This window comes from Tilletiaria anomala, assembly GCF_000711695.1.
Source record: "Tilletiaria anomala UBC 951 chromosome Unknown K437scaffold_126, whole genome shotgun sequence".
Taxonomy (NCBI): domain Eukaryota; kingdom Fungi; phylum Basidiomycota; class Exobasidiomycetes; order Georgefischeriales; family Tilletiariaceae; genus Tilletiaria; species Tilletiaria anomala.
Genome location: NW_013546896.1, coordinates 1 through 24845, shown reverse-complemented (window position 1 = coordinate 24845; position 24845 = coordinate 1). Strand labels below are relative to the sequence as shown.

At 55.1% G+C, this 24845-nt stretch overlaps 12 protein-coding genes across 12 annotated transcripts; 8 read left to right on the top strand and 4 right to left on the bottom strand.

Moving 5' to 3' along the window:
• Positions 1 to 1265: 1265 nt before the first annotated feature.
• Positions 1266 to 2105, top strand: K437DRAFT_270698 (uncharacterized protein; the record flags this gene model as incomplete). The annotated part of the gene is made up of 3 exons (XM_013385109.1): positions 1266 to 1427; positions 1530 to 1923; positions 1993 to 2105. The coding sequence occupies 3 exons, from the start codon at positions 1266 to 1268 to the stop codon at positions 2103 to 2105; spliced, it is 669 nt and encodes a 222-aa protein (XP_013240563.1).
• Positions 2106 to 3958: 1853 nt separating this feature from the next.
• Positions 3959 to 5423, top strand: K437DRAFT_259569 (uncharacterized protein). The gene is made up of 2 exons (XM_013385108.1): positions 3959 to 5143; positions 5222 to 5423. The coding sequence occupies exons 1-2, from the start codon at positions 4326 to 4328 to the stop codon at positions 5352 to 5354; spliced, it is 951 nt and encodes a 316-aa protein (XP_013240562.1). The 5' UTR covers positions 3959 to 4325; the 3' UTR covers positions 5355 to 5423.
• An 865-nt stretch (positions 5424 to 6288) lies between these two features.
• Positions 6289 to 6766, top strand: K437DRAFT_30478 (uncharacterized protein). Its single transcript, XM_013385099.1, has one exon. The coding sequence runs from the start codon at positions 6423 to 6425 to the stop codon at positions 6705 to 6707; it is 285 nt and encodes a 94-aa protein (XP_013240553.1). The 5' UTR covers positions 6289 to 6422; the 3' UTR covers positions 6708 to 6766.
• Positions 6767 to 8285: 1519 nt separating this feature from the next.
• Positions 8286 to 9006, top strand: K437DRAFT_30513 (uncharacterized protein). The gene is made up of 2 exons (XM_013385100.1): positions 8286 to 8453; positions 8515 to 9006. Exons 1-2 carry the CDS (start codon positions 8442 to 8444, stop codon positions 8965 to 8967), a joined length of 465 nt encoding a protein of 154 aa, XP_013240554.1. The 5' UTR covers positions 8286 to 8441; the 3' UTR covers positions 8968 to 9006.
• A 66-nt stretch (positions 9007 to 9072) lies between these two features.
• Positions 9073 to 10109, top strand: K437DRAFT_270696 (NAD(P)-binding protein; the record flags this gene model as incomplete). Its single annotated transcript, XM_013385107.1, has 5 exons — positions 9073 to 9368; positions 9439 to 9493; positions 9560 to 9725; positions 9806 to 9864; positions 9939 to 10109. The coding sequence occupies 5 exons, from the start codon at positions 9073 to 9075 to the stop codon at positions 10107 to 10109; spliced, it is 747 nt and encodes a 248-aa protein (XP_013240561.1).
• Positions 10110 to 11021: 912 nt separating this feature from the next.
• On the top strand, positions 11022 to 13315 carry K437DRAFT_30423 (MFS general substrate transporter). The gene is made up of 5 exons (XM_013385098.1): positions 11022 to 11413; positions 11514 to 11578; positions 11645 to 12643; positions 12727 to 12796; positions 12876 to 13315. Exons 1-5 carry the CDS (start codon positions 11169 to 11171, stop codon positions 13045 to 13047), a joined length of 1551 nt encoding a protein of 516 aa, XP_013240552.1. The 5' UTR covers positions 11022 to 11168; the 3' UTR covers positions 13048 to 13315.
• Positions 13316 to 13556: 241 nt separating this feature from the next.
• Positions 13557 to 14192, top strand: K437DRAFT_296439 (uncharacterized protein; the record flags this gene model as incomplete). Its single annotated transcript, XM_013385106.1, has 2 exons — positions 13557 to 14052; positions 14145 to 14192. Coding segments are annotated over exons 1-2 (516 nt in total), but the record flags the coding sequence as incomplete, so codon positions are not given.
• Positions 14193 to 15034: 842 nt separating this feature from the next.
• K437DRAFT_281315 (putative sugar transporter) lies at positions 15035 to 17034 on the top strand. Its single transcript, XM_013385105.1, has 2 exons — positions 15035 to 16519; positions 16585 to 17034. The coding sequence occupies exons 1-2, from the start codon at positions 15291 to 15293 to the stop codon at positions 16772 to 16774; spliced, it is 1419 nt and encodes a 472-aa protein (XP_013240559.1). The 5' UTR covers positions 15035 to 15290; the 3' UTR covers positions 16775 to 17034.
• A 389-nt stretch (positions 17035 to 17423) lies between these two features.
• K437DRAFT_270693 (uncharacterized protein) lies at positions 17424 to 18152 on the bottom strand (the record flags this gene model as incomplete). Its single annotated transcript, XM_013385104.1, has 3 exons — positions 17424 to 17693; positions 17787 to 18035; positions 18099 to 18152. 3 exons carry the CDS (start codon positions 18150 to 18152, stop codon positions 17424 to 17426), a joined length of 573 nt encoding a protein of 190 aa, XP_013240558.1.
• Positions 18153 to 21222: 3070 nt separating this feature from the next.
• Positions 21223 to 21615, bottom strand: K437DRAFT_270691 (uncharacterized protein; the record flags this gene model as incomplete). The annotated part of the gene is made up of 2 exons (XM_013385103.1): positions 21223 to 21420; positions 21478 to 21615. 2 exons carry the CDS (start codon positions 21613 to 21615, stop codon positions 21223 to 21225), a joined length of 336 nt encoding a protein of 111 aa, XP_013240557.1.
• Positions 21616 to 22120: 505 nt separating this feature from the next.
• Positions 22121 to 22650, bottom strand: K437DRAFT_259560 (uncharacterized protein). The gene has a single exon (XM_013385102.1). It carries the CDS (start codon positions 22612 to 22614, stop codon positions 22261 to 22263), a length of 354 nt encoding a protein of 117 aa, XP_013240556.1. The 5' UTR covers positions 22615 to 22650; the 3' UTR covers positions 22121 to 22260.
• A 974-nt stretch (positions 22651 to 23624) lies between these two features.
• Positions 23625 to 24263, bottom strand: K437DRAFT_270690 (uncharacterized protein; the record flags this gene model as incomplete). The annotated part of the gene is made up of 1 exon (XM_013385101.1): positions 23625 to 24263. One exon carries the CDS (start codon positions 24261 to 24263, stop codon positions 23625 to 23627), a length of 639 nt encoding a protein of 212 aa, XP_013240555.1.
• Between the last annotated feature and the right edge of the window lie 582 nt (positions 24264 to 24845).

Below are 24845 nucleotides of genomic sequence, written 5' to 3'. Positions count from 1 at the left end.
GCTGATGAAGTCGGAAATTTTGGTGGGGGTGGCGGGTTTGAAGTACTTCGCGCTGCTCTTGATGGGGTGAAGGTATGAAAGCATCTAAGAGCAGAAGACTTACGGGTGATTGCTTGAGAGAGTTTCTAGTTATCGTCTGATCGTCTCAATAGCTCCCAAGCTGCTGCGAACAATTGGATCGCCTTTGGCCATTGTAGGACACCAATATCGTATCACTTGCTTTAACCCGGTATCAATGTGTGGGAAGCATGTTCACTTTGACCTGATTCGATGCCTGAGTTATCTTTGGTGCCAACCGCCGACTTCAAGATCGGTCGGCACATGGCGGTGACGATCTGAGGTGTATTGGTAGATCGCTACTTGCGTTACCTTGGATCTATCAAATCTCAGATTTCATATACCAGATCTTGATCTTAAATACCACTAAAAACTCCCTTAGACCTCAATTGCACCGTTCGGACTGTGTCTTGTTGTAAAACGTTGTAGCAATGGCGGAGTTGGCTTCGTCGAGATTTGTCACTGCGGACTTCATTCTTTTTTTCCCCCTAGCTCGCTTTCGTCCTATGAATAAGATCACTTTACAAATGTCAAATGTCAACTTTTAATAACAAAGAAAACACGCTAGTACAATAGCTCACATTGTACAATCCTATAAATACAAATTAAGATGATTAACAATGCCTGGAACAAAGACCAGTAGGTACCTGTTGGTGTTCATTGCATGGTCCACATGTCAGAGTGAACATCCAAGCCATCAAACTGTGCCGGTGTGGGTGTCGATCTATGTTCACGCGCACATAGATGAGTGCTGTTTCTGTATACATCGCATACTCCGGTATATCCTTGTCGCAGTAGGCAACCGTGCCGCTACAATGGAACAGATAACGGAACAAAACCAGTAATGAGGCGCAATTGCAACGAAAAGAATACTGCATGGCCCTGTCGTGCGTGCCCAGTACCCAGTATAGTACTCGCCCCCAGGTGACTCTCCTCAAGAAAAACCCGCTAGGTAGCTGTTCTTTGCATCTGAGTTCGGACACAACTTCAGACTTTAGAGGATCCTGGATATAAGAGGCATGCAAGCGCTGCAGCAATCAACTCTTCAAGACTTGACTGCAAAATACCCCAAAGCGCTACTCACGCATGCGTCTGCACTGGCTTTGGCCCAACCCGCCTCAACCCACCGAGTCCAGCTAATCCGCCAGTCGCAGCTGCAAAGTGCATGTCAAGTGCTCCGTAGCAAAAGTTTTCATCGGCCCTACAGGATGGGCGCACGAAGCAGCCAACCCGAGGCTCCACCGCCTTACCTTACAGATCTGGGCGAGAGAATTGGCGTCATTCAGACTTTTGCGCAACACGACGATCAGCTCATTCTTAGGTTGAGAGAACAGAAAAGTTCATGGTCATCTAAGAAATTCTCCGTGGAGGTACATTTGTCTCCGTCGCTTGCAGCGAGAAAGCAAGCAAGCAAGTAAACAGGCAAGAAAGCAATCATATGGAGCACTGAAACCTATGTTGCCTTTTCGCAGAACGCCATAACGGGGGAACAGGTCTTTCACGTCGACAGCAAAAAGTTTTCAGCGCAATCTCGAAAGATCGTTCAAGACGCAGGCAGGCAACCGCTATTTATTCTCAAGAAAACAGCCTACAGCATCCAGGTGTCATACGATGGCTTCGATGCTAAAGATCAGCGTCTATTCAGTGTCACCGCTGCTGGAGGCCCCTTCGGTCAGAAACAGCTGTATGTGAGGTTTAAGAATAACCTTGGGAAGGGAGAGTGGATCCAAATCCACATTCGAGGCGACTGGCTCAATCGTAACGCTTCGGTCACCCTATCGGATGGTACACCAATCGCCCATGTATCTCGGCTTCCTTTGAAAGTGGGCGAGATAGTTTTCGATCGGCAAACGTACTATTTGATGGGTACGTAGTTGCCGATGGCGACGACAAAGGGGACAAAGTTCTGACCTCCAATCCTTCTCTTATGTACAGTTGCACCAGGATTCGACTCAGCACTCATGGTTGGCGCGACTATCTGCATGAATGCGGCTCGAGCGCGAAAGTTCGATGCCGGAAATAGCATCAACTTTGCTTTCAGTGGCTGATGACAGGTATTCACATCAAATTCCTCCTCTAAAGCTTAGCGTTTGTTGCCGTTCATGACTCCGTCGCCAATGCAAGCGTGGCGAGGTCACGAATTTCCTCTACCGCCTCTGACTGATACTGCTCGGCCGGCTCTGCACTTCTATCCCGAAAAGATGCAACGAGCCAATGCGCATTACGTATCTGCCTGCACCCACCGTGAAAGAGCCATCCTTCACCAGTTGTAAGCTGGATAGGAGGGAGAGAGAAGAAGGTGGAGCTCGAGCGGAATCATCATCATCATCAATCAATCAAGCACTGCTTATGAGCTTTTTATCCTGCCAGCTGTTACTCTTGCTCATATTCCTTGCGTTTCCATTCCGATCTACATACTCTATTGCTGGCAGAATCGAGTTGTCCCTAAGAGCTTACGCGGGTGAGCCTCGCACTCTCGTCTCCTAGCTCCCAGACGGACCTCCGTACATGGCGTATTTCCGAGATATTGGTGCCGCCCTATGATCTTTGTATAGCACAAGCGATGTTAGGTAGTATAGGATGGAGGAGGTGCAAGCGGGAGTTTTAGAACGAGCAAAATGGAGCTCATTCCGCCCGCATTTGGAAGGTGCAATTGCTTAGCTATTTGGGTTACAACATTTAGCAGTGTAGCTACGCTTTGGCTATATGGAGCACATGCCTCTCGTCCTGAGCGGGTATCTACCATCTGCACACACAAACATCCATTGGTGGTTGTCTCCACACGCCTTTGCCCTGTTCAAGTCAACCAAACCCGAAGCGATCCTCTGAAGCTCGAAATGAAGTCCTTTCAATTCAAGGAACAGCTTCACCATAGGCTGCTTCGGCTGTTTGCGGTTCCTTGGCAAGCCTGCGCATGCGAGCCCTTAGAAAGGGTCTCACCCAATGGCGCCATCTGCTCGCTTTTCATTTTTGTTTCCTCTTTAAGGTGATTCTGCAGACGACGCAGACGGAATTCGATTTGAAGATAGCTTCAATAGGGGAGGGCATAAAGATGCAGGATCTATTCTGCGGATCATCTTGCATGGTAGCAATCTCTCTACGACTATTCATAACGAGAATCTATTGGGCCAGACGAAAGAAAAGGTGCTTACTCGTAGAGACCTCCTTGAGGATTCGTTTCCACCTACTCCATGTCAAATGATAGCCAGAAAGTTATTCAGGTTGCTTGCACAAGATTATAATCTCTGTCAAAAGCTAATCGACCAGCTGCTGCGATATAGAGAGAATGGAGCTGTAAACGCAATTATCAGCTTGCGTTCTCTTCCAAACTGTCCGGTTGACACGGGGCATTGGCCTACTGTGCTTTGCAACACAACTCTCCCTGTTGCAAAATTTGAGCTAGCAGCCAAACAAGCTTCATTCTAAGTTCGCTCCAAATCGGACTGGCAGAGCGAAATCTTCGACGAAATTCGTGTCAGGGAATGGAGGAGGCGCTTGTTCACGAGAGCATCAACGAAAACTGGTGGCGGTGGATCCTCAATGATGTGCGTTGCCTTGCAAATTCGAAGTTACATCTACCCTCAAAGTGCACTGATTGGCGTCCCTATGTCTTTACGGCATCAGAGAAGGACATCATCCACGAAAAAAACACCAGCGAAGTTCTCAAACAAGGTGCTAGTGACGTAAGTTGAGGCCCAAGGCAATCAAACAGACGGACGCTCCCATCTACTTGGCGGCGTTTCGTCCACCGCCGATCACTTGGTCGTCGGGCTCCCATCGCGTATATTATCCAAGCATCCTTACGTAACCAATATCCATGGCAGTTCTCCATGGTGCTCTCGCTGCACCGTCAATTGTTAACACCTTTTGGTCCATTTCTCCATGTTCCCACTCCATGGCTGTGCCCTCAATCTTCTGAGTCACAGGAATTCATGCTGGACCCAACACTGCAAGCAAGACAGCAGTCGCCATACATGTGTCAAGGATCAGGCGCCACTGTGCAGCAACAGGCACGGCCAATGCAAACGACCGAAGAAATGGTTCGACACGAAGTGATGACAAGCTTGGCCGTAGCGAAGACCCATGTATAAATAGAACGCTTGTGCTCGAGATGGAAGATCAAGCCCGACTTTCCTGCTCCATTCATCTCACAAGCTCAAGTTCTACCCTTATCCAGCCAGCCTTTTCTTTCCTACTCCTTACTTGCCTTCGGCGTTTCCCAAAACTTTGCAATAGGGCACGTCACAGCCTAAGATTGTTCATTCAAGATGGGTGACAGCCTAGCTTCGCAGATGGCCGCCTTCACGTCCATCCCTCTGTTGGGTGGATACATCTCCAGCCGCGATCTCGCACCATCCATCGTTTTCATCGTGGTTTATGCCGTCGTGGCAGTCGGCATAGGCATTAGAATCTTCCGTAAACAAATCCCGATCCCTCTGGCTCTGCGGCCATCAATCCTGATCTTTGTTCGACTTGCCTGCTTTATCATCCGGCTGGTCATCCTCAATACTAATGATGACTCCAATTCGCTGCTCGGCCTGTACGCTGCAGAGGCCGTTCTGTTCAGCGTGGGCCCGATCTTTCTGAGTACGGCGCTACTCGCCATTGTCAAGTCGCACCTCAAAACGATCAATTTGCCCGATTCGAACCCAAAGGGTGCGGTGGCTCGTGCGATGAATATCACCAACGTTCTGCTCATCGCCTGCATCATCCTCACCACCTCGGGCGGTGCCATGCAAGCGAGTACCGACATAGACGACATTGACACCAGCAAGACCCTGCGCAGAGCTGCCACCTTCCTCTTGCTGTTCATCAACCTCATCATTGCACTCCTCATCGGCTGGATGTGGGTGCACAGGGCTTTGTCGCCAGCTTACGGGAACCCAAAATCGGCAAGCCAGGTCGGTCCCGCGCGCGAGATTGTTCGCGCCCTGATTGGCGTCAAAGTCGACTGCGAGTCCGTGCGCTCCAGATTGGTAATCGATTCGTTCTACTGTGCTTTCCTCCTTTGCGCTGTCATCTATAAAGCCGTGCAGATCGAGTCCACTTCGATCGATGATACCGTTAACCTCAAGACGATCTTTTGGTGAGCGCATCGTATGCCATACAAGGGCTACTGAGTTTTCGCTCACATGCTCTTCATCATATATTTTTATTGCCTCAGGGTCGTCTATATCGTTCCAGAAGCAATCTGCATGACATTCTTCGCACGTTACAATTGGGGCAGGCTGCTTGCACCACTTTTGGAGGAGGACGGCAGCGAGACGGGGCCCTCCAAGCAAGACAGATACGCATGATGGAAATTATCGACACAACACATGATCGATTCGCAAGGGCTTATGCCTCCCATGTAGCGTAGTCGGGCTCTGAATCTGCTGCGTTGGCCAATTGCTTGAAACAAGGGGTGTATTGAACTTAGATTAACGCTCGCATACATGGACTCGTCCTTTCTCAAATGCTTCGAGATTTAAAAATTGGGGAGGTTAATGAAAGTACATGGATAGATAGAGGGGTAACAAAGAAATAGCGGAAGAGAAACTACGCTCGGTATGGTCTAATAGCTGGGCGAGTCTAGGGACGCACAATAGCATGCAAAATATATGGAAGGAGCAGGATCGCCTCGCAGGTTAAATTTCAGGAGCATGCAATCGGCCGAGGTGACAATCACAAAGGCGCACCCAGTCACGCTCGCCTCTGGTGGAATTCCACACTTAAGCTGGGGCAAGCGATTGAATGTGAACGAAGCGGGAGGAGAATGGATACAAAATGGTGAAGTTGATAGGAGAAAAGACGCAAATGGACTGGAGATTTCGGCGCAATGGCCTGCCAAGCCTTTTTCGTTGCACCCTGAACGCGTGATAAGGGCGCAATTGCAGGAAGATCGGCGCTAGAAACGTAGAAGCAGCCAGGGCGGACTTCAGAGTACTTCACTTGCCTCATTTGCTCTAGACTCCCGAGATGCAGGCGATGCAGCGACGCATACAGACGGAACCGTGCAGGAGGCGATGATGCATGTATTCGAGACTGGAGCCGATCAAGTCGAGCGGTGCGTTTGTCCAAATGTGCAGTAGGGCCAAGGTCGGGAACAGGTTGCATGAAGGCTGTGCTTGGCAATGGCTTCGGCGCCAAGCTCGGCGCTCAGCTATACCTGCAGTTGCACCCCATAGTCATGGGACCGAGCTCCAAAGCACAGTCCACCTTGGCAGACGCCCCGCCGTCGAGCACTCCCCTCCCTGAGGCTCTCCTCTCAACGCAAGGACGCTGCAACCTGATCGCTCGTATAAATACGAGCCTTGTCGACCCCCTTCCTCCCGCGGCATTTGGGTTCGGATGAAGGGCAGAACCCGTCTCGAGAGATCTGCGACATGAATCCCTACCAGTACTGCTGCACCAACCTTACCACCAGCTTTCTCGACACGTGGTGTGAGGGCAAGTTTGAGAGGCTGAACGACACCTGTTGCAGCGACGTCAATGCCATGAGCTGGGCCATTAACATCACCTACAACGTCTCGGTGAGGGACAGGCCCGACTGCGGCTATGTCTACAGGAGCGGTGCATTCGGCAGAGCGCGAACCATGCGGACGGCAGGGTGGCTGGTCGCCGTGCTGCTCGCACTGCAGGCGTACATGGCTGTACTGGCCGTACCGTAAGCTCCAGGCACCAGACAACAAGGCGTTGAAATCTGAATAGATTTCAAATAATATCTGGACGTGCACATCGAATCCGCCTTCTATGAATCGTTGCGCGACTACTCGCGCAACGCCACGTCATTCGAAGTGTACAGACAACTGAGCGACAGATACTCGACCGTGGACATGGGAAATGCAACCAAGCAAGTAGCAGGCGCGGCTAGTGGAGCGGGCAAGGCGTCGGTGGCAGAGACGTTGGCTAAACATCAATCCGAAAAGATCCTCAACATAGGGTGGAACTTGGTGTACACCGAGTGCCCATGGCGCAACTGCGACACGTTCACCAGACTGTTCAGCAGAATCAATGAGGCTTGCTACTATCACGCGTGAAACCCTCATCACTGGGTATGCGAAGGGGGTCTGTGCTTTGTCATCGACGGTCAATTCAGAGGGCCTGATGCGTGAGACAGGTTCGTCGCCCTGCTGTGGGAAGTGTTTGACAGAGCGATAGGAATCGGGGGAGCACTGGATGACACGCACTTACGGAAATCCACCGAGCCAGCACCATTGGAAAGTGGTAACGGAGAGAGTTTCAGACTACTTTAACTCAATATCTTCGGCGGACAGTGCTCCAGGTAGTGTATGAGGATCTACATCACAAACCAGAGCGGACGTTGGGACTGCGATCGAGCCGTGAAGAAGGTACTCGAAGCAGGAGCGTTCGTGTCTCCCTTTCGGATGATTCTTCGGGCGATTGGACTCTTCTGCGTGTAATCCGTGAGTAGTCGACAAGAGCTGGGGCTCCGGGTCAAAGCTTTGCCCGGCAGCTTGCTGGCCTACGCCCGCACCGCATGCTCATTGATCCCTACCTCATCCGACAGTGGCTGCCAACACAGGCTACTCTGGTGTTTTGAAGGCAATGGGAGGTATTACGACTGGCCAAATTTCCTTTGGTGTACCTTACAATCGTGCAACATGTCTTGACCCGAATTACAGCTGGACCGCACGTGAGACAAGGCTTCTTTCTCTCTGCTAGAGGCGGTGGCATGCACTGCTCGACTGCGGTTCACTGCTGGCAAACCACGCTGTATTCAACCCATGGTAAGGCTGTGGCGGGAAAGGCAGGCGAAAGAGCCGAGGGTGAGCATGCTGGCCGGTGGCGATCGGCAGCGGCAAGCGAATGGCACGGAGCACCACCCGCAAAGCAGTTGCCCGAGCGCAGACCTGTTCACATCCACAGCCGAAGTGTAGCGTAGCCAAACCAAAGCAGGGCTGGCCACCGCAGCAATGGAATACATGACGTGGGATGCTTTTGCGAGTGCGGCTGGACAGTTTGGTCGCCTGCTTGTAGCAGGCGCGAGGAACAGGCTGCATCCAGGCAACAGGGCAATCGCCCGGACCTTGACCATCTTTCTCTCCAGGAGCAGCAACAGCTCGGGCATTGGCACAGATGGAGCGAGGCACTAGCAGCGAATGATTGCGTGTATCGTTAGCGATATTGCGAGCACCGGCTGAAGCGATTGCGATCAGCGGCGGGGCAGTCTGGGTAGTCCGCTGGGGAGGGTGAGATTATCGCCTGGACCGTGCCATGCTCCTGCAACGGGAGTGCGCGGCCTCCTCTCGGCTAGCGCGTGCAAGGGCGACACGGCGAGGTAGCGTGCTTACCTTCGGTCGATTCCCTGAACAAGCCACGATGACACTGCTGTCTTCTCCGAAGCTGCGTCTCTCCCCGTTCGGCCTGCGAGGAGCGCCAGGATGGTGCTTAAGGTGAGCGCAGAGGAGGAGGATCGAAGAGCCTATGCTGAGCATCCTCGCTCCATTCTGCCAGTCTCTGACTTGCTCTGCGGCATGCACAGGAACAGCGCAGTGGGACGCCGCCTCCCTGTTCGTGGTGACGTCGGGCTCGACACGCCCATTCCACGGCGCGATGCAAGAGTGCCAGGCGAGCAGACAACCAGACGGCAACGAATGCAATGCAGCAGACGGGGAGGAAGCTCTGCGTCTGGCATCAAGAGGTAAGACTGCGAAAGATGTCCGCTTTGCTGCACCACGGGCTGCACACTCGCTCCAGTCTGCTCTGCGCAGGCGCCTGCTGCGCTCTCCAGAGATTGATCATGTGGGTTGGGCCAAGGACCAAAGCGAGCTCGGCACCTGCTGCGCGGAGCAGAGGTGGCTACTGGGCGTGCACGGCCAAGCTGGCAGGTGTGGGCAGGGAGCAAGAGAAGCAGCAGACAGTCTTGAGTATGCACGCACATGCTTATGTAGACCCGGTTGTCGGTGACGAGAGCGCCACCAATGGCCATGGCCTGCAGCAGTGTCTGCACGGCCGCCAGCGTCCAACACAGCATCAGCATCTGCCTACGACAGGTGAGACCGTATCGGATACATGCACGGTAGCAACAACAGCGTCATCAACGTCGGTGGTGATAGCGGTATCCGCCGCGCAGTAGCCCTCGCCTTTGCCAGGGAGGCGTGCCAGGTCACCATCACGCACCTCGCCAAGGAGCAAGCCGATGCCGAAGAGGTCCAGAAAGCAGCAGCTTCGGCACCGCATGGCGTCAAGGAGATCCACACCGTTCCAGCTGACCTCAAGAGCAGGGACGAGGCACAGAGGATGGTTGCTAAGCACGTGGACGAGTACGGCGGGCTGAACATCCTCGTGAACAATGCGAGCATGCAGGTGTGAGCTACCTTGAACGTCTCGGCTATGCGACAGGCACAGCTGATGCACAGATCATCGTGCTCTACACAGGCAATGCAAGGCATTAGAAGACATCGACCTCGATGTGGTCGAGCAGAAGTTCCAGGTAAGCAAGCAAATGACGATGGAACAGAGCATACGGTGGATCGCAGCTGATGCCCGTTGATCACAGACGAGCATCATCGACATGCTGGCGATGGCCAAGTTCTCACTGCCACACATGAAACGTGGCTCGACCATCATCAATGCATTTCTCTCACGGCATAGAAGGGAAGTGCTGGCATGGTCGACTATGCCTCGACCAAAGGCGAGTCTCCGGGAGTTGACGTGCCGTGACTGTGCGCGGGGACAGACCCTCCATCGAGCTCTCATTCAGGTGCCATCGTCTCGTTCAAGCTCTCCCTCGCGGCACACACAGCTTGCCCCGCGTGGTATCAGGTCTGCGCAGTGGCTCTGGGATCCGTCTTTGCGCCGCTGGTGAGTCCTCAATGCCACTTTGTGGGTGTCCATTGCCATACCTCCCCTGACGATGCTTCTCACACCATGAACAGGAACCTGCCAGCCGCACTCCCGAGCAGATGGAAGGCTGGGGGGTCGAAGCGCTGCTTCTGCACGGCAGGCCTGGCCAGCCGGCGGAGCTCGCGGCGTCGTACGTCTATCTGGCTGACGCAGGCTCGAACAACATCATGACAGGCCAGGTGTTGCATCTCATCAGCGGCTAGTGGTTCGGCTCTTGAATCATCGTCCGTCTCTGGACGCATCATTCAGCTGTCCGTCTTGTGATTGATAGGCCAGCACAGTGATTGTAATGACTCACGTGATTCCAAACATGATTACATCGTCTTGTCATCGCCTGGCTACGGAGGTGGTATATGCTCTATGCATGCCTGGCTCGTTGTGAGGTGCTCCCGGCCCTTGTGTCATGGTACGAGCTTTTCCAGGTCCGGTGGTGATGTACAGCGCGGCGAGCCCATCGCAGAGGATGCGCAGGGCGACAGCCAGCAGCAGTCGGGGCACTGAGCAGAGCTCTGTTGCGGGGCAGAGCCGCAGCGGGGAAGTCAGAGTTCTCCGACGACCCCAGCGGGTGGGGTACCTGCAAGGAGTGCAGCCAGTGCAGCAGTGCAGCAGTGCGGCTGGAGGCACAAAGCCACGCGTTTATCCACATTTTGGTCTTTCCCCGCGGATGATCACTTCTTCCCACGGCAAGGCTGCTTGTAGCTGGTCTCACAACGCCGAGCATCCTTCTGCTCCAGAGGACATGGGAGCTGACACTTGAACCGCGCTCTCGACTTGAGGCCGGTCGCTTCTAGGCAAGAGACAGCTTTCGGTGGCAGCGATCCAGTGCGGCTCTGATTTCGAGTTTCGATCCGGCTGCTCCGGGGCTTCTGAGGGACAACAGATCGGACCGGGCACCTCGGTACCTTCTTCGCGCCGCAAGTCCAGATCCTCCGTCGGCGTAGTGCTGCATCCTGCCAGCTCCTGTGCATGGCTGCATCCCTCCCGCGTTTCCTGCCGCTGCTTTTATCGCGTTCGTGTGCGCCTGCCTCCCGGCCTGCTCATAAACCTCGAGGGCTCCAGCACATTCACCACCACCTCTGCGGTTCGCGGCTCTCTCCTTCACAGCTCGGAGAACCCTTGCTCAGGACCGTTGGGACTCGCAATAGCACAGACTTGCATCCATTCCCCTCGACAGCCCCCTGCGCTGCGCCGAAGAGTCGTCTGCCATCGCTGCGACCATCCGCTCCCACGTGCCCGGCCGCTTGCCTGGGTTTGCAGCCACGATGGCGTCGCCCCTGCAGCCGGATCACGCTTCGGAGGAGAAGCGCGAGTCGCTGCAGCTGGAAGAGCGCGCGTTGGACACCAAGGACATCCAGGCCATCTCCAAGGCGGGGCATGCCGCCACAGACGATCAGGGCCATGTGCTTGTCCAGTTCGACCAGGCTGCCGAGCGACGTCTCACACGCAAGATCGATCTTAGAGTGATCCCAATGATGTCTCTGCTGTACGCCTGGACATTTATAGACAGGTGACCGATCCCCCCGAGCAATCAGGAGGTCGTTCGCAAGCTGACACGCGCGTTGCTTTAACCCTCGGAATCATGCTCTGTTCTCGCGCGCTCGCTGAAGAGCAAACATCGGGAACGCACGATTGAGCACACTGGAGGCTGATCTTGGCCTGCGTGGACTGGAGTGTGAGTGTTCTGTACTATCAGCTATTGTGTCGAGGAGCGAGATTGCTAAGGATCCCTGTGCGACAGATAACCACCTGCTCAGCATCTTCTACATCTTCTACGCTATCTTCGAGATCCCATGCACGATTCTGTGTAAGGTCATCGGCCCGCATCGCTTCATTCCGGCGATGGCATTCCTGTTTGGGCTGGCCACCATGTGCAGCGCCTTCGTCACCAGCTTTGGCAACTTTATCCCCGTGCGCATCGCCTTGGCGCTGGGCGAGGCGTCGGTCTTCCCCGGCATTGCTTACTACTTTTCACGATGGTACCGCAAGGACGAAATGGCGCTGCGGCTCTCGCTCTATGTCGTCTGTGCCCCTCTCGCAGGTGCACTGAGTGGACTCCTGGCCTCGGCCATCCTGGTCAGCCCTTCGATGGGCCCCATCGTGGTTCGATGGCGGCAAATCTTCCTGATCGAAGGTCTGATTTCAATCGTAGTCGCCGTGGCCACCTACCTTGTCGTGCCGGCCAACATCGAGACCGCCAAGTTTCTCAACGAGGAGGAGAAGGCACTGGCACTTGCGCGCATCAAGTCGGAAAACGTGGCCACCACCGAGGTGGTCGAGGGTCTAGAGCTCAAGCCGCTGTGGAATGCCATGAAGAGCTTCACCACCATCACCATCGCCCTCATCTTCCTCTTCGACAACATTGCCGCGCAGTCGCTGGGCTTCTTCACACCGACCGTCGTGCGCACGCTCTTCCCCGGCCGCACGACGGTGCAGCTGCAGCTGCTCACCGTACCGCCGTACATCGTTGGCGCTATCTCAACCGTGCTGCTCCCCTACCTCTCCGGACGCTTCAAACGCAGGGGCCCATTCTTCCTCCTGGCCAGTCTGCTCATGATCCTGGGCTACGCAATCTTCGTGGGCAACGCTCGCAGCGAGGTCAAGTTCGCAGCTTTATTCGTCAGCATGGCTGGTGCGTTTCCGCTTGGTGCCTTCTGCAATGCCTGGGCGATTGCGCAGGTCACGAGCGACAGCGCTCGCAACGGTGCCATTGCGCTGGTCGTCTTCTTTGGGAATTTGGGTGAGCGGCTACTGCGTCCTCGGCGTGCACGAGGAGCTGCGCTGACCCTGACACTCGGCGTGTGCACGTCTGCTCGCACACAGGCGGCGTGGCTTCGACGTGGACGTTCCAGCCTTCCGATGCCCCTCTCTATCTGGGTGCTAACTCGGCAGTGTGAGTTATTGCCTCTCGTCTGCACTCCGCGCGTGCACAACGCTCATGAGACCTTTGTGTGCTATCTCTCTCTCTACAGTCTGTCATTTTCTGTGGCCATCTTTGTGCTCTCGGCGGCGACTATGCTCTACATCTACCGGCAGAACAAGGCGCGCGACGAAAGCAGGTACCAAGTGGACGTGTCACACATGTCGCAGGAGGAGATCTCCCGGCTTGGCCCGCGTCACCCGGCATTCCGTTACCGCCCTTGATCCGTCGGCACTTGCACGGCGTCGGCCGTGGAGGGCTTTGCGAGCGCTCCTCCGCTGCGTGATCTTGTGTATACCAGAGTTGCTGAATGTCACGGCGTGGAATGGAGACGAGAGACGAGGGGTGTAGCAGCGGTGCACGCCAGCAGATTTTGCCAACTAGCTCGTAGAGCGACTTGGTGGAGGAGAGACTCGAGTCTTCTCAATGTCTTCAATACGAGAGCACCCTATCATTTCAGGTTGCACTTGTACAGACGATAGCATGGATTCGCAAGGGAGGTCTTGCTCTTGACGTGATGGAGCGCTGTGCCCCCGCTGTGGGCAGTGAAGCCAACGCTGGAGTCGGCGACGCTAAATGACGCCAAGGCGGCCTAGTCGCTGGAGCGGGTGCTGAAGCAGATCGCAGAGATCGTTGCGCAGAACCTGCCTCAGAGACACGGCACCGGCGAGGACGGCGCGGGGGCAGATGGTCTGGCCTCCAACGGCTTGACCCGCTTGGATCGCGTGGTCAGCATGTGCCAACCTCGGGCCCAGCAAGATGACAGGCTTTGAATCTGGCACTGTCGATGTATCCCTAGGCGGCAGCAGCAAGGTGCGGAGCACCGTCGACATCAAGAAGCTCGAAAAGCAGGAGGCCAAGGCTAGGGCCAAGTTGGCCAAGCGGGTGCAGCGGGATCGGTACGAGAGCAGCAAGCTCGTCGAGAATGCCAGGAGGCAGGAGAACTACGAGATGTTCCTTAAGGTGAAGTCTCTGGAGACCGCAGGTGTCCGAGGCAAGAACAAAGACATCAACTTGCTAAACATCGATCTCAACTTTGGCAACAACTGCATCCTGACCAATGCGACGCTCTCGCTCGCGAGGGGAAGGCGATACGGTGTCATCGGCCGCAACGGTGTGGGTCAATCCACATTGTTACGGAAGGTGGCGTTGAGGGAGATCCTCATTGTCTTACACACGTATGCAAGGGTTAGCAACACGCCAGACGTGGTCGAATTGTGGAGATACTTGTAGGTCGCAAGCGCTCTGGACGGTCCAGGCTGTGCTCTTCTGAACGCCACGGTCTTTGTTTCAATGTGGCTCACGATTACCGACCCCCAAGCCTGGGTGAGCGGAGTGGGGCCGCGCCGCGCGCCGAACGTGACGTCAGGCACTTTGCATTGTGTGGACACAGGCGTTTTCCAAGGAGGGCGGGCCACGGGCTTCCCCCGCGCTGTTGCTACAGCGATGTCCAGAGCGAGCGATATGTAGGTGCAAGAGTCGAATACCCAGGGTGGGGATAGAGCCACCACGAGCAAGCTGAGGAGTGGGCTTTTGGGCGCAATAGGACCCTGTGCCATATGCGGTCTGTATGTACGAGTCCGATTCTCCCATACACTAGTACATGAAACGCTTCGGGACGAGACTTGCGGTTTCTCGCGCCACATACTCGTACAACGCCCGATCAGTCTCACGCCCATGGTGGGGCCACCATGCATTCACCATTTGCAGACTGGTCTCGTAGCCCAAAGCCATTCCAGATCTGGTTCCGTTCCTGTTGGCATTCGCATTTCGGGAACCATGGAGATTATCATCTCAATTGCGCCGACAGCCCACATGGAGCGGCAATCAGGCAGGCAACCCACAATCTCGACATCATCGATGGTGTGTATACATACACCTTAAGATGGATTACACATGTGTACAATCGCCCGTACAACTCCCCCAGGCTGATGCTTGCTCAAGGACGAGCGATGAAAGTGGGGCCCCACATTGCAGCCTGTCGGCGTGCAGGTGTAAGGTGTGGCGCGGATGTGCTGAGCGCCTCTTGCTCTGTCGACAGCAGATAGCGGCCTAAACACTGCAAGATTCGCTGAAAGTGTGGGGAGTGAACTTCGATCCCACGGAAGTTGCTCGACAAGTTCGTGCTCCATCAGGTGCATACAAGACGAGCTTCGGCTATCCGGAACATCGTCGCGATGTCTGCCTCTTCACCCATCCGGACCGGTTCATCTCACTACAACGATCCACCTCCATACTCCATCACGCGCCGTGACAAACCTGCATAGCGCAACATCTCCATGTCGACAAACAGGGATCTCTCGACAGCCAGCATGTCTTCAAAGGGCGACGCTGTCCCGTACGGGTCGGGCCAACAAGAGAAAACCTGGCGAGATGGCGCTGCTGGAAGCCTCGCACACACAATGTTGCTCGCAACAAGTCCACCCTGACCACCCGTGTCGTCATCGCCTTCGCCGCTCTTGGATCCATGGCCTCTTGCCACGGTGCTTCCATCGTTTCCACCACCGTCGGACAGTCTGGCTGGATTGCCGCCTTCGGCCCCACCGCAGACCCCACCGCACCGGATTACTCGCGCTACTCCGATGTTACCGCCGCGACCAACGGTCTCTTTGCCGGTGGTGGCGCGGCCGGCTTCCTGCTTTGCATGGTTCTTTTCGACCTTATCGGACGCAAACGTTTAATTCAGCTCGGCGCATTCGTTGAGATCATCGCCGCGGCGTTGCAGGCGGGCTGCGTACCCAACAATTTGGCCATGTCGTACGCCGCCCGCTTCCTCTCGGGTCTCAGCATCGGGATGCTCGTTACATCGGTTCCTCTCTTCCAAGCCGGGCTGGCCAAGCCCATGGGCCGAGGTCTGGAAGTTGGCTTCCACGCAATGTTCCTTGTCGGTGGCTACTTCCTCTTAGCCTGGATCGGCTTTGGCTGCTACTTTGGGGTGAGCTTGAACTTCTCTTGGCGCTTCCCGCTCGCCGTGCTGTGCATCCCGCCTACTGCGCTACTCCTAGTTTCCCCTTGGGTGCCCTTCTCTCCTCGCTGGCTATTCTCCAAGGGTCGAATGGATGAGGCATGGATCACGCTCGCCGCCATCCACGTGCGCGGTGGCGTCGCTATCGCCGGAGCTACGCCTCCCGCATCCGAAGCAGAGGCGGTGCAGCGCTTTGCTGACTCGGCCAGTCAAGGACGCTACAACGTTGCGCTGGCCAATGAGGAGTACCGCCAGATCACGGATCAAATCGCGCATGAGAAAGAGCGCGAAGCCAGCCACGGCAACAAGTGGCAGCGCGTCCTGTCGGTTCCATCATTCCGCAAGCGTCTCCTGACTGGGTTCCTCGTTCAATTCGGCGGGCAGCCTGGCGGCCCTCTCGTCATCAACAACTCATCCTTCGTCATCTACTCCAATCTCGGAATGTCCGGCTGGAAGCCATTCTTACTCATTGCCCTCTGGCTGACCACTGCAATTTTCTGGAACATTCTCGGGGCCAACATCATGGGACGCATCGGCAGGCGTACTGCAATGCTTGTCGGAATCGCTGCATGCTGCATCCTCGTTGCTGTCGAAGCCGCCCTCACCGCCGCATTCGCATCGACTGACAACAAAGTCAGCAATGGATTCGCCATCTCCATCATCTTCTTATACCTGGCGTTCCAGGGCACGCTCATCGATTGCTCGATGTATCTGTATGTCTCGGAGACCTTGTGAGTTCGATCGACAGCTACATCCGCGACATCATGCCTCGGGACTCACATGCCTTGCCTCTCAGCCCCATGCAGATCCGTGCTATCGGCAATGGCTTCTCGCTCTTTGGTCAATTTGCCGGCACGCGCATTCTGCTGCAGACTGCATCCCTTGGCTTCCAATCCGTGGGGCTGGAAATACTATATGGTCATCGTCTGCTGCAGCTTCGTCTACTTTTGGATGATCTACTTTGTCTTCCCCGAAACCGCGGGTAAGACTCTCGAGGAGATCGGCGCCGCATTGGCGATGATCCTGGCGAGATCTCCACCACTGTCAAGACCGACATCCAATGCAGCGAGATTTGATTTCCATACTGCGACTTCCCACTTTCCCAACACCACATCCGCTCGACCCGCCGCCCTCGCTAATATTGTCCGAATTGTGGCAAGCTGATTCCGATTTCTCAACCATCTCTGTCACGGAACATGTTGTAATTACACGCTTACTCGCGCACATTGCAAAAGCTGCATCAGACATCCACCGCACATCCATGTGCTGATGAGTACATAGTAGAATGCCGCGCATACACGTCCGATCATAGGTGGGCAACACAGCTTAAGGCCTGCCATGTATTAGCAGCCGCTATACTACAGGTTGCAAAGAAGGTAACCTGTGATCAACATTGTCCGTTCTGTGCAAATCAGCATTATGAGCGTCGCAAAAGTACGATGCGACCGTGGGTCGAGGCAGCCGCGCATTGCTTGTCATGTCGACCACGCCGAGCAATCAGCAGCCGCTCGGAATATTGTAATAGCGTTTTCCGAAACCGTCACCGCGGGCGTCGCAGTTTTCGTCGCCAGCAGGACCGCACTTGATGTAATACTCCTTTCCATTGTACGCGCAGTCGTCGTTCTTGCGGCAGTGCTATTCGAGACCGCATTGGCGACTGTTGGGCGAAAACATGACATCCGCTCGACCGTAGCTGGTGCCTTCATACTTGCAGGTCTTCTTGTTCTGGACAGTGTATGCCGCCAGATCAGTCTGGTACCAGATGCAGACTCGATCGCCTGGACTGCCACCGCAGGCCTTAGTATCGCCGACCGTGTGCGACTGAGTGACGGTGAATCCGCCGCTGATCCAACCCTTGATTCTGCCGCCACCATTGACGGACCAGCCAGTCGTGTCGCTGACAGACTGCAAGATGGAACAGGTGGGGTTGTCAGTGCAGTCATGGTTGTCAGTTCGCTGAACGAATCTGTAGTTTTGGTGAGGATTTCCGTCGCCAACGCGGATCGTCTTGACGTTGCAAGTCTCTCCGCATCCTCGCTCGCTCAACGACCCGTTGCGCCTGCATTCGACAGCAGGGGAGTCTTCGTTGGTAGTGGGATCTTGACGCGCCAGCAGCGACTCAACGGCGAGCGTGCGCGCCAGAGGTGGGAGCGCCGCGCTCCAGTCGACCGGCGTACCGTCGGCCCAGTACATGAAGTTGTCTGCGCCCTTGTAGATACGTCTTTCCTTGGTAGAGAGGGCCACAGACTGCGGAAATTACATGTCAATTCGTCTGACTGCTTTCGGCGGGATCAGGTCGGACCGGTTTACCTCGTGGAGAAAGGCCGAAGCGGCAGTCGTAGCGGTGAGAAGCTTGACCCACATGACGAGGATATTTGAGAGCAGAGACAGATTGGCCGAGAAGGTGAGGAATTGGTGCAGGACCTCTTGAACCGTTGCAGACCATGCTCTTGTTTATACCCGATCGATGTGCCTAACCTTGAGTTTCTGGGTAGCAAAAGACGATGAATGCCCCAGCCCGTCCCCAGCTCGCCACTATGCTGGAACGTGCTGGCGGCCGATGAAGCTACTTCGCCGCGCCATACGCAGCCGCAAGAGGAGAGAAATTGTACCGCAGGATAGGATTGCGTTCTGCCGCATCGCATGGAGGATAAGGTTGCAGCGGGTGGCGGTTGATTTCGAGTCTCCCGGAAAGGTAGGCACGGCTATCCGAAACAATGCCCGTCACAAGAAGCAGCTCACGTCCAGCTGAATGCACGGCTGCGGCGTTTTGAGGTGCAGTGCAGGCTTGAAGTGCAGGGCAGGCGAGAGCTGCCCACGCTGTCGACCGACCGCAGCTTGATTGCAGAGTGAAGCCGATTTGCTGACACTGATGCGCAGCGCGACGGGTAATGACGCAGTTCATGGGATCGGGTCTTGCGATTCCCAACATCGCGCCGATACATGTAGAACTCCAGACCGAGCAAGCAATGTACATATCCCGATGAGGAACCGCAACCATGGAGCTTCAAATCTGTGGTCGGAACATGCAGAGACCTGGGGCGTTCAGCCGCAACGAGCAAGCATGTTTTCGTACGGATATCTCGTTTTCTCGCGCGTGTCGATCAGCATTGCGCCCAATCTTTTGTACCGAGACCATGCGGACCCGACCAGCGCCACAAGCTTATTCGCGGCCCGTCGCCAGGTAACAGCATCCTTATTGCCCTGCCAAGCCGGTACAATGATAACTCCGCGCATGATCCTCTGACTTGCTCTTGTCGGATTTCATAGTCTGCTGCATCAGGCGCAATGGAATATGCAGGCGTGAATTGGCTAGCAAAGAGCGTGTTGATTGAACGATGTGGGTATCGATAAACAAGGCTTGATCTCCATCATTCAGAGCGGACTGTGCAGGACCACCAGTACGACCTTGCAGCAATCATGTTTCTCCCGAGGTCAAATACATTGCCTGGTGCTCCTTGTCATCCTACGGAACCCCGTGTTGCAACGCCCATGCAGTATTTAACAAGCCGCTCGTGATTCTTCTTGGTGCTCTACAAACGTCGCGCCCCGCTACGTCGTCTCGAGATTGACTGTCCTCTGGCCCATTCACACCCCATGCGCATCTGACCTGGTGAGCGTCATGCAACATGATGAATTCGCGAGCTTTTCTTGTCTGATTTATGTGTGCTATGCCTTGCAGCGACCGCCATGTATGCCGGGCTCGCGATTCGCGATGTGCCATACGTCCCGACCATCTTCAATTGCAGCCTCCCGACAAGTACCAACGACGGGCCCAAGTGTTGCGCCGCTCAGAATGGCACCTACGTCCCATCGTCTAATGCACTGGCCTTCGAATCGCATTGCATCGGTCCGGTCCTGCCGCAAACACTCGCTGCATGCGTTCCAGAAGGCGTCGGCTGCCGGGTCTTGAAGGCTGGGACCAATGTACCCGCACCGTACAACGGCGCACCGGTCGTCAGCACCGCCGGCACATGGCTGTCGGCCTTTGTTTGCTCGCTGACCTTGGCGCATGCACTGCTTGCGCTTTAGCAGGGAAGACCTGTGCGCTCTCGCGTATTCCCCCGCCTGCCCTGCTTCACCGAGCATCTGCCCATCTTTCATGTTCGAGCTCGTCTGGCTGCACGCGCAGTAAGAGAATTTGCGACAGTCTCCTTTGCCTCACCCTTCTGCCTCTGAGAAAGTGCAAGGGCCTCCTCTACGATCTCGGCATGCGTGGTTCTTCGCTGGGACGACCCCGGCGCAGCTGGTGTTCCTCTTAGAGATCATCATCACGCCAAAATACAAGATGCCCGCATGTGTAATCTGAACTGTGAATACCGCGGCGGAACCCTTTTCGCCCGTTGGATGCCCTTTGTGTAGCCAGAAAGACGTTAGGAATTACGTGTGTCGCATTTGCGCCTCTGGTGTTGAGGTATAAGAACCTAATGGTGACATTGTGGTACACCAGGTCAATATGCAGCTGGTTGTCTTGTGAAGTGCGATCAGCGAAGCCAATTCCTCCGCCACGGCCACTTCTCGAGGGCATCGTACGAGTAGGTACGATGAGTCGTCGAAGGAAATACTCTTACAGTGACACTTGGCGCTGGTTGCTTCCATATGGCACGGGCGCGACGAGCACGATCTGGTAAAGCTGAGAGCGAGGATTCTCTCCGCAGAGAAGTGCTAGCTCTGCCAAGTCGTCGAAGTCAAGACTAAACAATTCAAAGTAGTCTCAGATCTCAAGAGCAGACCGTCAGGATCGTCGGCGATCGGGTCTCGCCGTTCACCGTCATCCTCATCCTCTCATCAACTGCATTCACGGAGCAAGGCGAACAACTTTTGCGAAAGGCGTTGCAAATCATCGCCGAATCACAGCAAGGAAGTGCCCACACACATGCTCGTGCTTAACACGGGATCGCATGTACGAGCATTTGCGTTGGTACCCACAGCCAGATCGCATCGTTTTGGTGAGGCCGAGAAACATTTGTTGTCCTACAATTTGCTGGAATTGGCTCACGTGAACCTCTTCCGCAAGACATTACATCACGTGATCACTTTGCATCATAGGTAAACCCTCAACACAGAAGTGTGAGTGTTCATCTCGGGGGAAACTCCTGGATGCGAATCTCCTACCTATTCTCATCACAGAATGGCGCAATATGCCTACCTGTACGCGGCGCTCGCGATGCTTTGTTCGGGGCAGATTGGCTTACAGCGGCCGCAGAATCGTATGTTGGAAGTCACCATGCTCATCATGCTCCTCTTCGCCGCCGTGCGTGAGGCGCAGTCTATCAAGTGATGCATGAATGAGCGCGAACCAAGCTCAAAGCGAGCAGGCATCCTCGCCGGCGAGGCTCCCTCGCGACGAATTCGGAGATGTATGCTACAGACGGGGTGGGGCTCCGATTCATTATGCTCCGGACGCAAGGCCAAGGGCAGGTCTTTGCTGCTGTCAGAGTCCCAGCATCGCCTTCACAGTTCTCAGTGAGGGCACCTCGTAGTCGACGTCGCGAATGTACTCGAGCCATCCCTTTCTGGCGTTGGCAAGGACGAGCGCCCAATCTCCGCCGCTGAAGTGTGCCTCGCGCTTGTACAGGTTGTGCGCGTTCGCCACGCCCTCGAGGTAAAGCGACTTGGCCGAGTCGTGCGCCTACAGGCCGGCCTTATTAATTTGGCTCATGCCCGCGCAGCCGTTGTTCAGGTAGACATCCTGACGCGTGTAAGCGTCGATCTTCCAGCGCGGGAAGCCACAGTTCTTCCAGAGGTTGTCGAGCTCCGGGGGCCGCATGACGCAGGGCACGAGCCCGCCGAAAACGACGCGCTCGCCCTGCTCGCTCGCGCACATTGTGCACCATCCGCCAAGGCACCAGCCACGGCACTACCCCCAAGTTCCACTAGCGCAGCACCTGGGCATCCGCCGGAGGATACAGCTCGAGTTCCAAGGATGGCGCGCGCTCACCGAGGACAAGGACTGACCGCTGACAGGCAATGTGCCACTGTTCGGAAGAGCAAGGGCAGCACTCTAGTGATGTAGGGCTACTCGGTGAGCGCAGAGCCCAGGCAGCCACTCGCGCTCCTCACTGATGCATCCATCATTCATTGCAGCGCTTCACTAAGCAGAAGTGGGCGACAGGCACAAGTGCAGTCTCTCTACTGCTTTCGCTCACGGCCGCGTAAGCCGACCGAGACCGGTGCAAGGCGGCGATGAGATGACCAACAGGGCACCGAAGGCGTAGCTCAAGGACGAGCTTAGCAGCAGAACGCGCTCGACTGGAGACGGCGCATCAGCGACAGCAAGTCGAAGCTACACCTAGCCTGCTCGCAGAAAGCGCAGGCTCAGTAGCAAGAGGACACGAGCGCCGCTATTGAAGGTGGCAAGAGCATGAACCAAGGCCGCTGCTGCAATGAAGAGTGCGGCTGTCATCCATTAGAGCATATAAGGCATCAGTCTAGCAGATGCAAATTGAGTTCTTGTCACCGCCGTCGAAGTCTACGAGAAGCAGCGGCGGCACCAGAGCAATGTGCAGTGGGAGACATTCTCCAAGCATTCAGCAGCACGGGTATCGCATCTGCAGCGCACCAATCGCTCGTCGTGGCCCAGGCTGATGTTGTCGCTGCCTGAGCTTGCTGCCTGAGCTTGCTGTCCCACGCCATGCTGCAAGAATCGCACGCTTCGCGCTACTTCTCCTGATCTGCGCGCAATTTGGTGATGACTTGCTCGAGGCGAGCGAGGCAGCGCACGCGAAGCTCGACGACGAGCATTTATGGCTGGCGGCGGCGCATCGGCGGGCAGGAGGGCGCGTGCTCTGCGTGCCCGCGGCTCGCCACGCTTCTCCGCCGACATCTCACGCTGCTGTCAGCATCACGGCTGCAGGTGAGTCCAAGCTCTTCATCACTTTTGTATTCTAGCGAAAAGGAATGCTATGTCGCTGCTCAGCACACCGAAACAGTGTCATCGTATTCAAAGCTCTTCGCGCTTTGTGCATTCTTGCGCTGTCCTTGCACACTTGTGCATACTGCCAGCATTTGTCCCAAGTCGTCGCCACTGCAGTCACTGCTCATCATCATCTCATCATCATCATCTCATCATCATCATCTCATCATCATCATCTCATCATCATCATCATCATCATCATCATCTCATCATCTCATCATCATCATCTCATCATCATCATCACCACCATCATCATTATTATTATCATCACACTTGCAGACCTCACCGACCTAAGTGAACCCTGACCCAAGAAACCCACATTCCAGGAAAGTGGACACTGATCTCAAACTTGGGGAAAGGGCAAGGAACTCAAGGCGACGCGACTTCGCCTTCGCTATCATCGCTTCAAACTAAAGGCTAGGCTAAACGCTTATGAAAGTTAGGCTAAACGGTTATGCACTTGATTGTTGATGCGGCGACTTCCTATGCCTTGGTCATTAGCGTCGTGACGACATATTCTTGATCCTCCGTCTGATATTGGAAGGTCTCATCTGCAGAGCGGCCTTCTGACACGCAATGGCTCATATTGTAGCAAGCGGCCCTAAGGCTGCCACCATTGACTAGGCTCTTGTCGCCAATTTCGCAGGTCATGATGCAGGTGTTGCTGTCAATGGCATAGATGGTGTCGGTGCAGTTGTAATCGTAGTCAGGATTAAATATGTTACACAAATCTGAGCATCCGTCGACTGAATGTTCGGAGCGCCGTTGCAGCAGACACCGTCCCACTTACCCAGAGCTTTGCTCGTGATGTCCAGCTTTTCCATGTGGTCCGGCCACATCAATGCGTCGATGGCTTTGTTTGTTTCCAATTCAGAGGTGCTGCGCTTGCCCATTGGACGTGCCTCCTCGAATCGGCGGCACTAGATGAAGCTGCAAAGAATGCCGACGTAGTTGGATAGTGTGGGGCCTTTGTCGCAGTAAGTTTCGATCTGTGGCTGAATGAATCTGTCACAGATGACACTGTAGCAGTCACTGTTGATGTAACAGTGCATGTCGGAACGGCTTCGCTTCCGCAAATTGTGTTCGTCGTTCATCTCGAACTTTTCGATCAGCTGATTACCTCGGGGATGCTCGGGAAGAACAGTTTCGTCGCGAATCTTGTTGAAAATGGCGGCAGAGAAGAAACGTGAGTACTCTTGCGGGAAGATGCGCAAAGTTGTACCGTCCTTGTGAACGACGCTCGCGTCAAACGTTTGCTCACCGAGCTTGAGGGAAGCATCAGGGTAAGGGAACAGCCACTCGAATTGCTCTTTATGCTCCTGTGCGTTGTCCAGCGGCCGAAGCTTGTCGATGTAGTAATACTCGGTCGTGCCAATCCGTATGATGTATGGATCTTCAGGTGCAGGGATACTCAGCCTGTGTCCATCAAGAGTCTCATGGGCAACCTTTGTGCCTCGCGAGCCCACCGCGTCCTGCACAAGGCTAGGCGCCGCGCGTGTCACTCCGAAGAGGAGAACAACAAGAATAGGCGAGCCTTGGAGGATGGTGCGAATGTGCATCACGGTTGGCAACATTGAATTAGGTTGACGGAGTCGTAGAAAATAGTTCTTGACATACCTAGAGTAGGGATCAGAAGAGGGTAGAGGTATATCAGGCCCAAGACAAGCTCGAGATTCCACCTTTACAGTGGGCAGACCCTGTCGATCGCTCTGCGCGTAGGATGGAGTCACTGGGCAAACAGATTGCTTTGAGGCTAGCTTCACACGTGCAACTTGACCCCATGGTTGCAAGCTATTAGCATTCGCTGTTCGGCTGCGAAGATTGATGGACGGCGCATCGGGGTGGCCCTGATGTACGAGCTTCGTGGCGATGAACATTGGCCTCAGCGCTCTCAGCTAGTAGTTAGTACTTGAGATTCGCAGGCGATCTTCAGGCCCGTAGCTTTTGTTGCGCCACACCTCCATGAGGTACGAGCCAAGGCAGTCTGAGCAAGCTCTGCAGGACTTCCCGGCTGTCGCCAGTCAGGCAATGGTTCAACCCTAGGGCTAGGGTTAGGGTTAGGGTTAGGGTTAGGGTTAGGGTTAGGGTTAGGGTTAGGGTTAGGGTTAGGGTTAGGGTTAGGGTTAGGGTTAGGGTTAGGG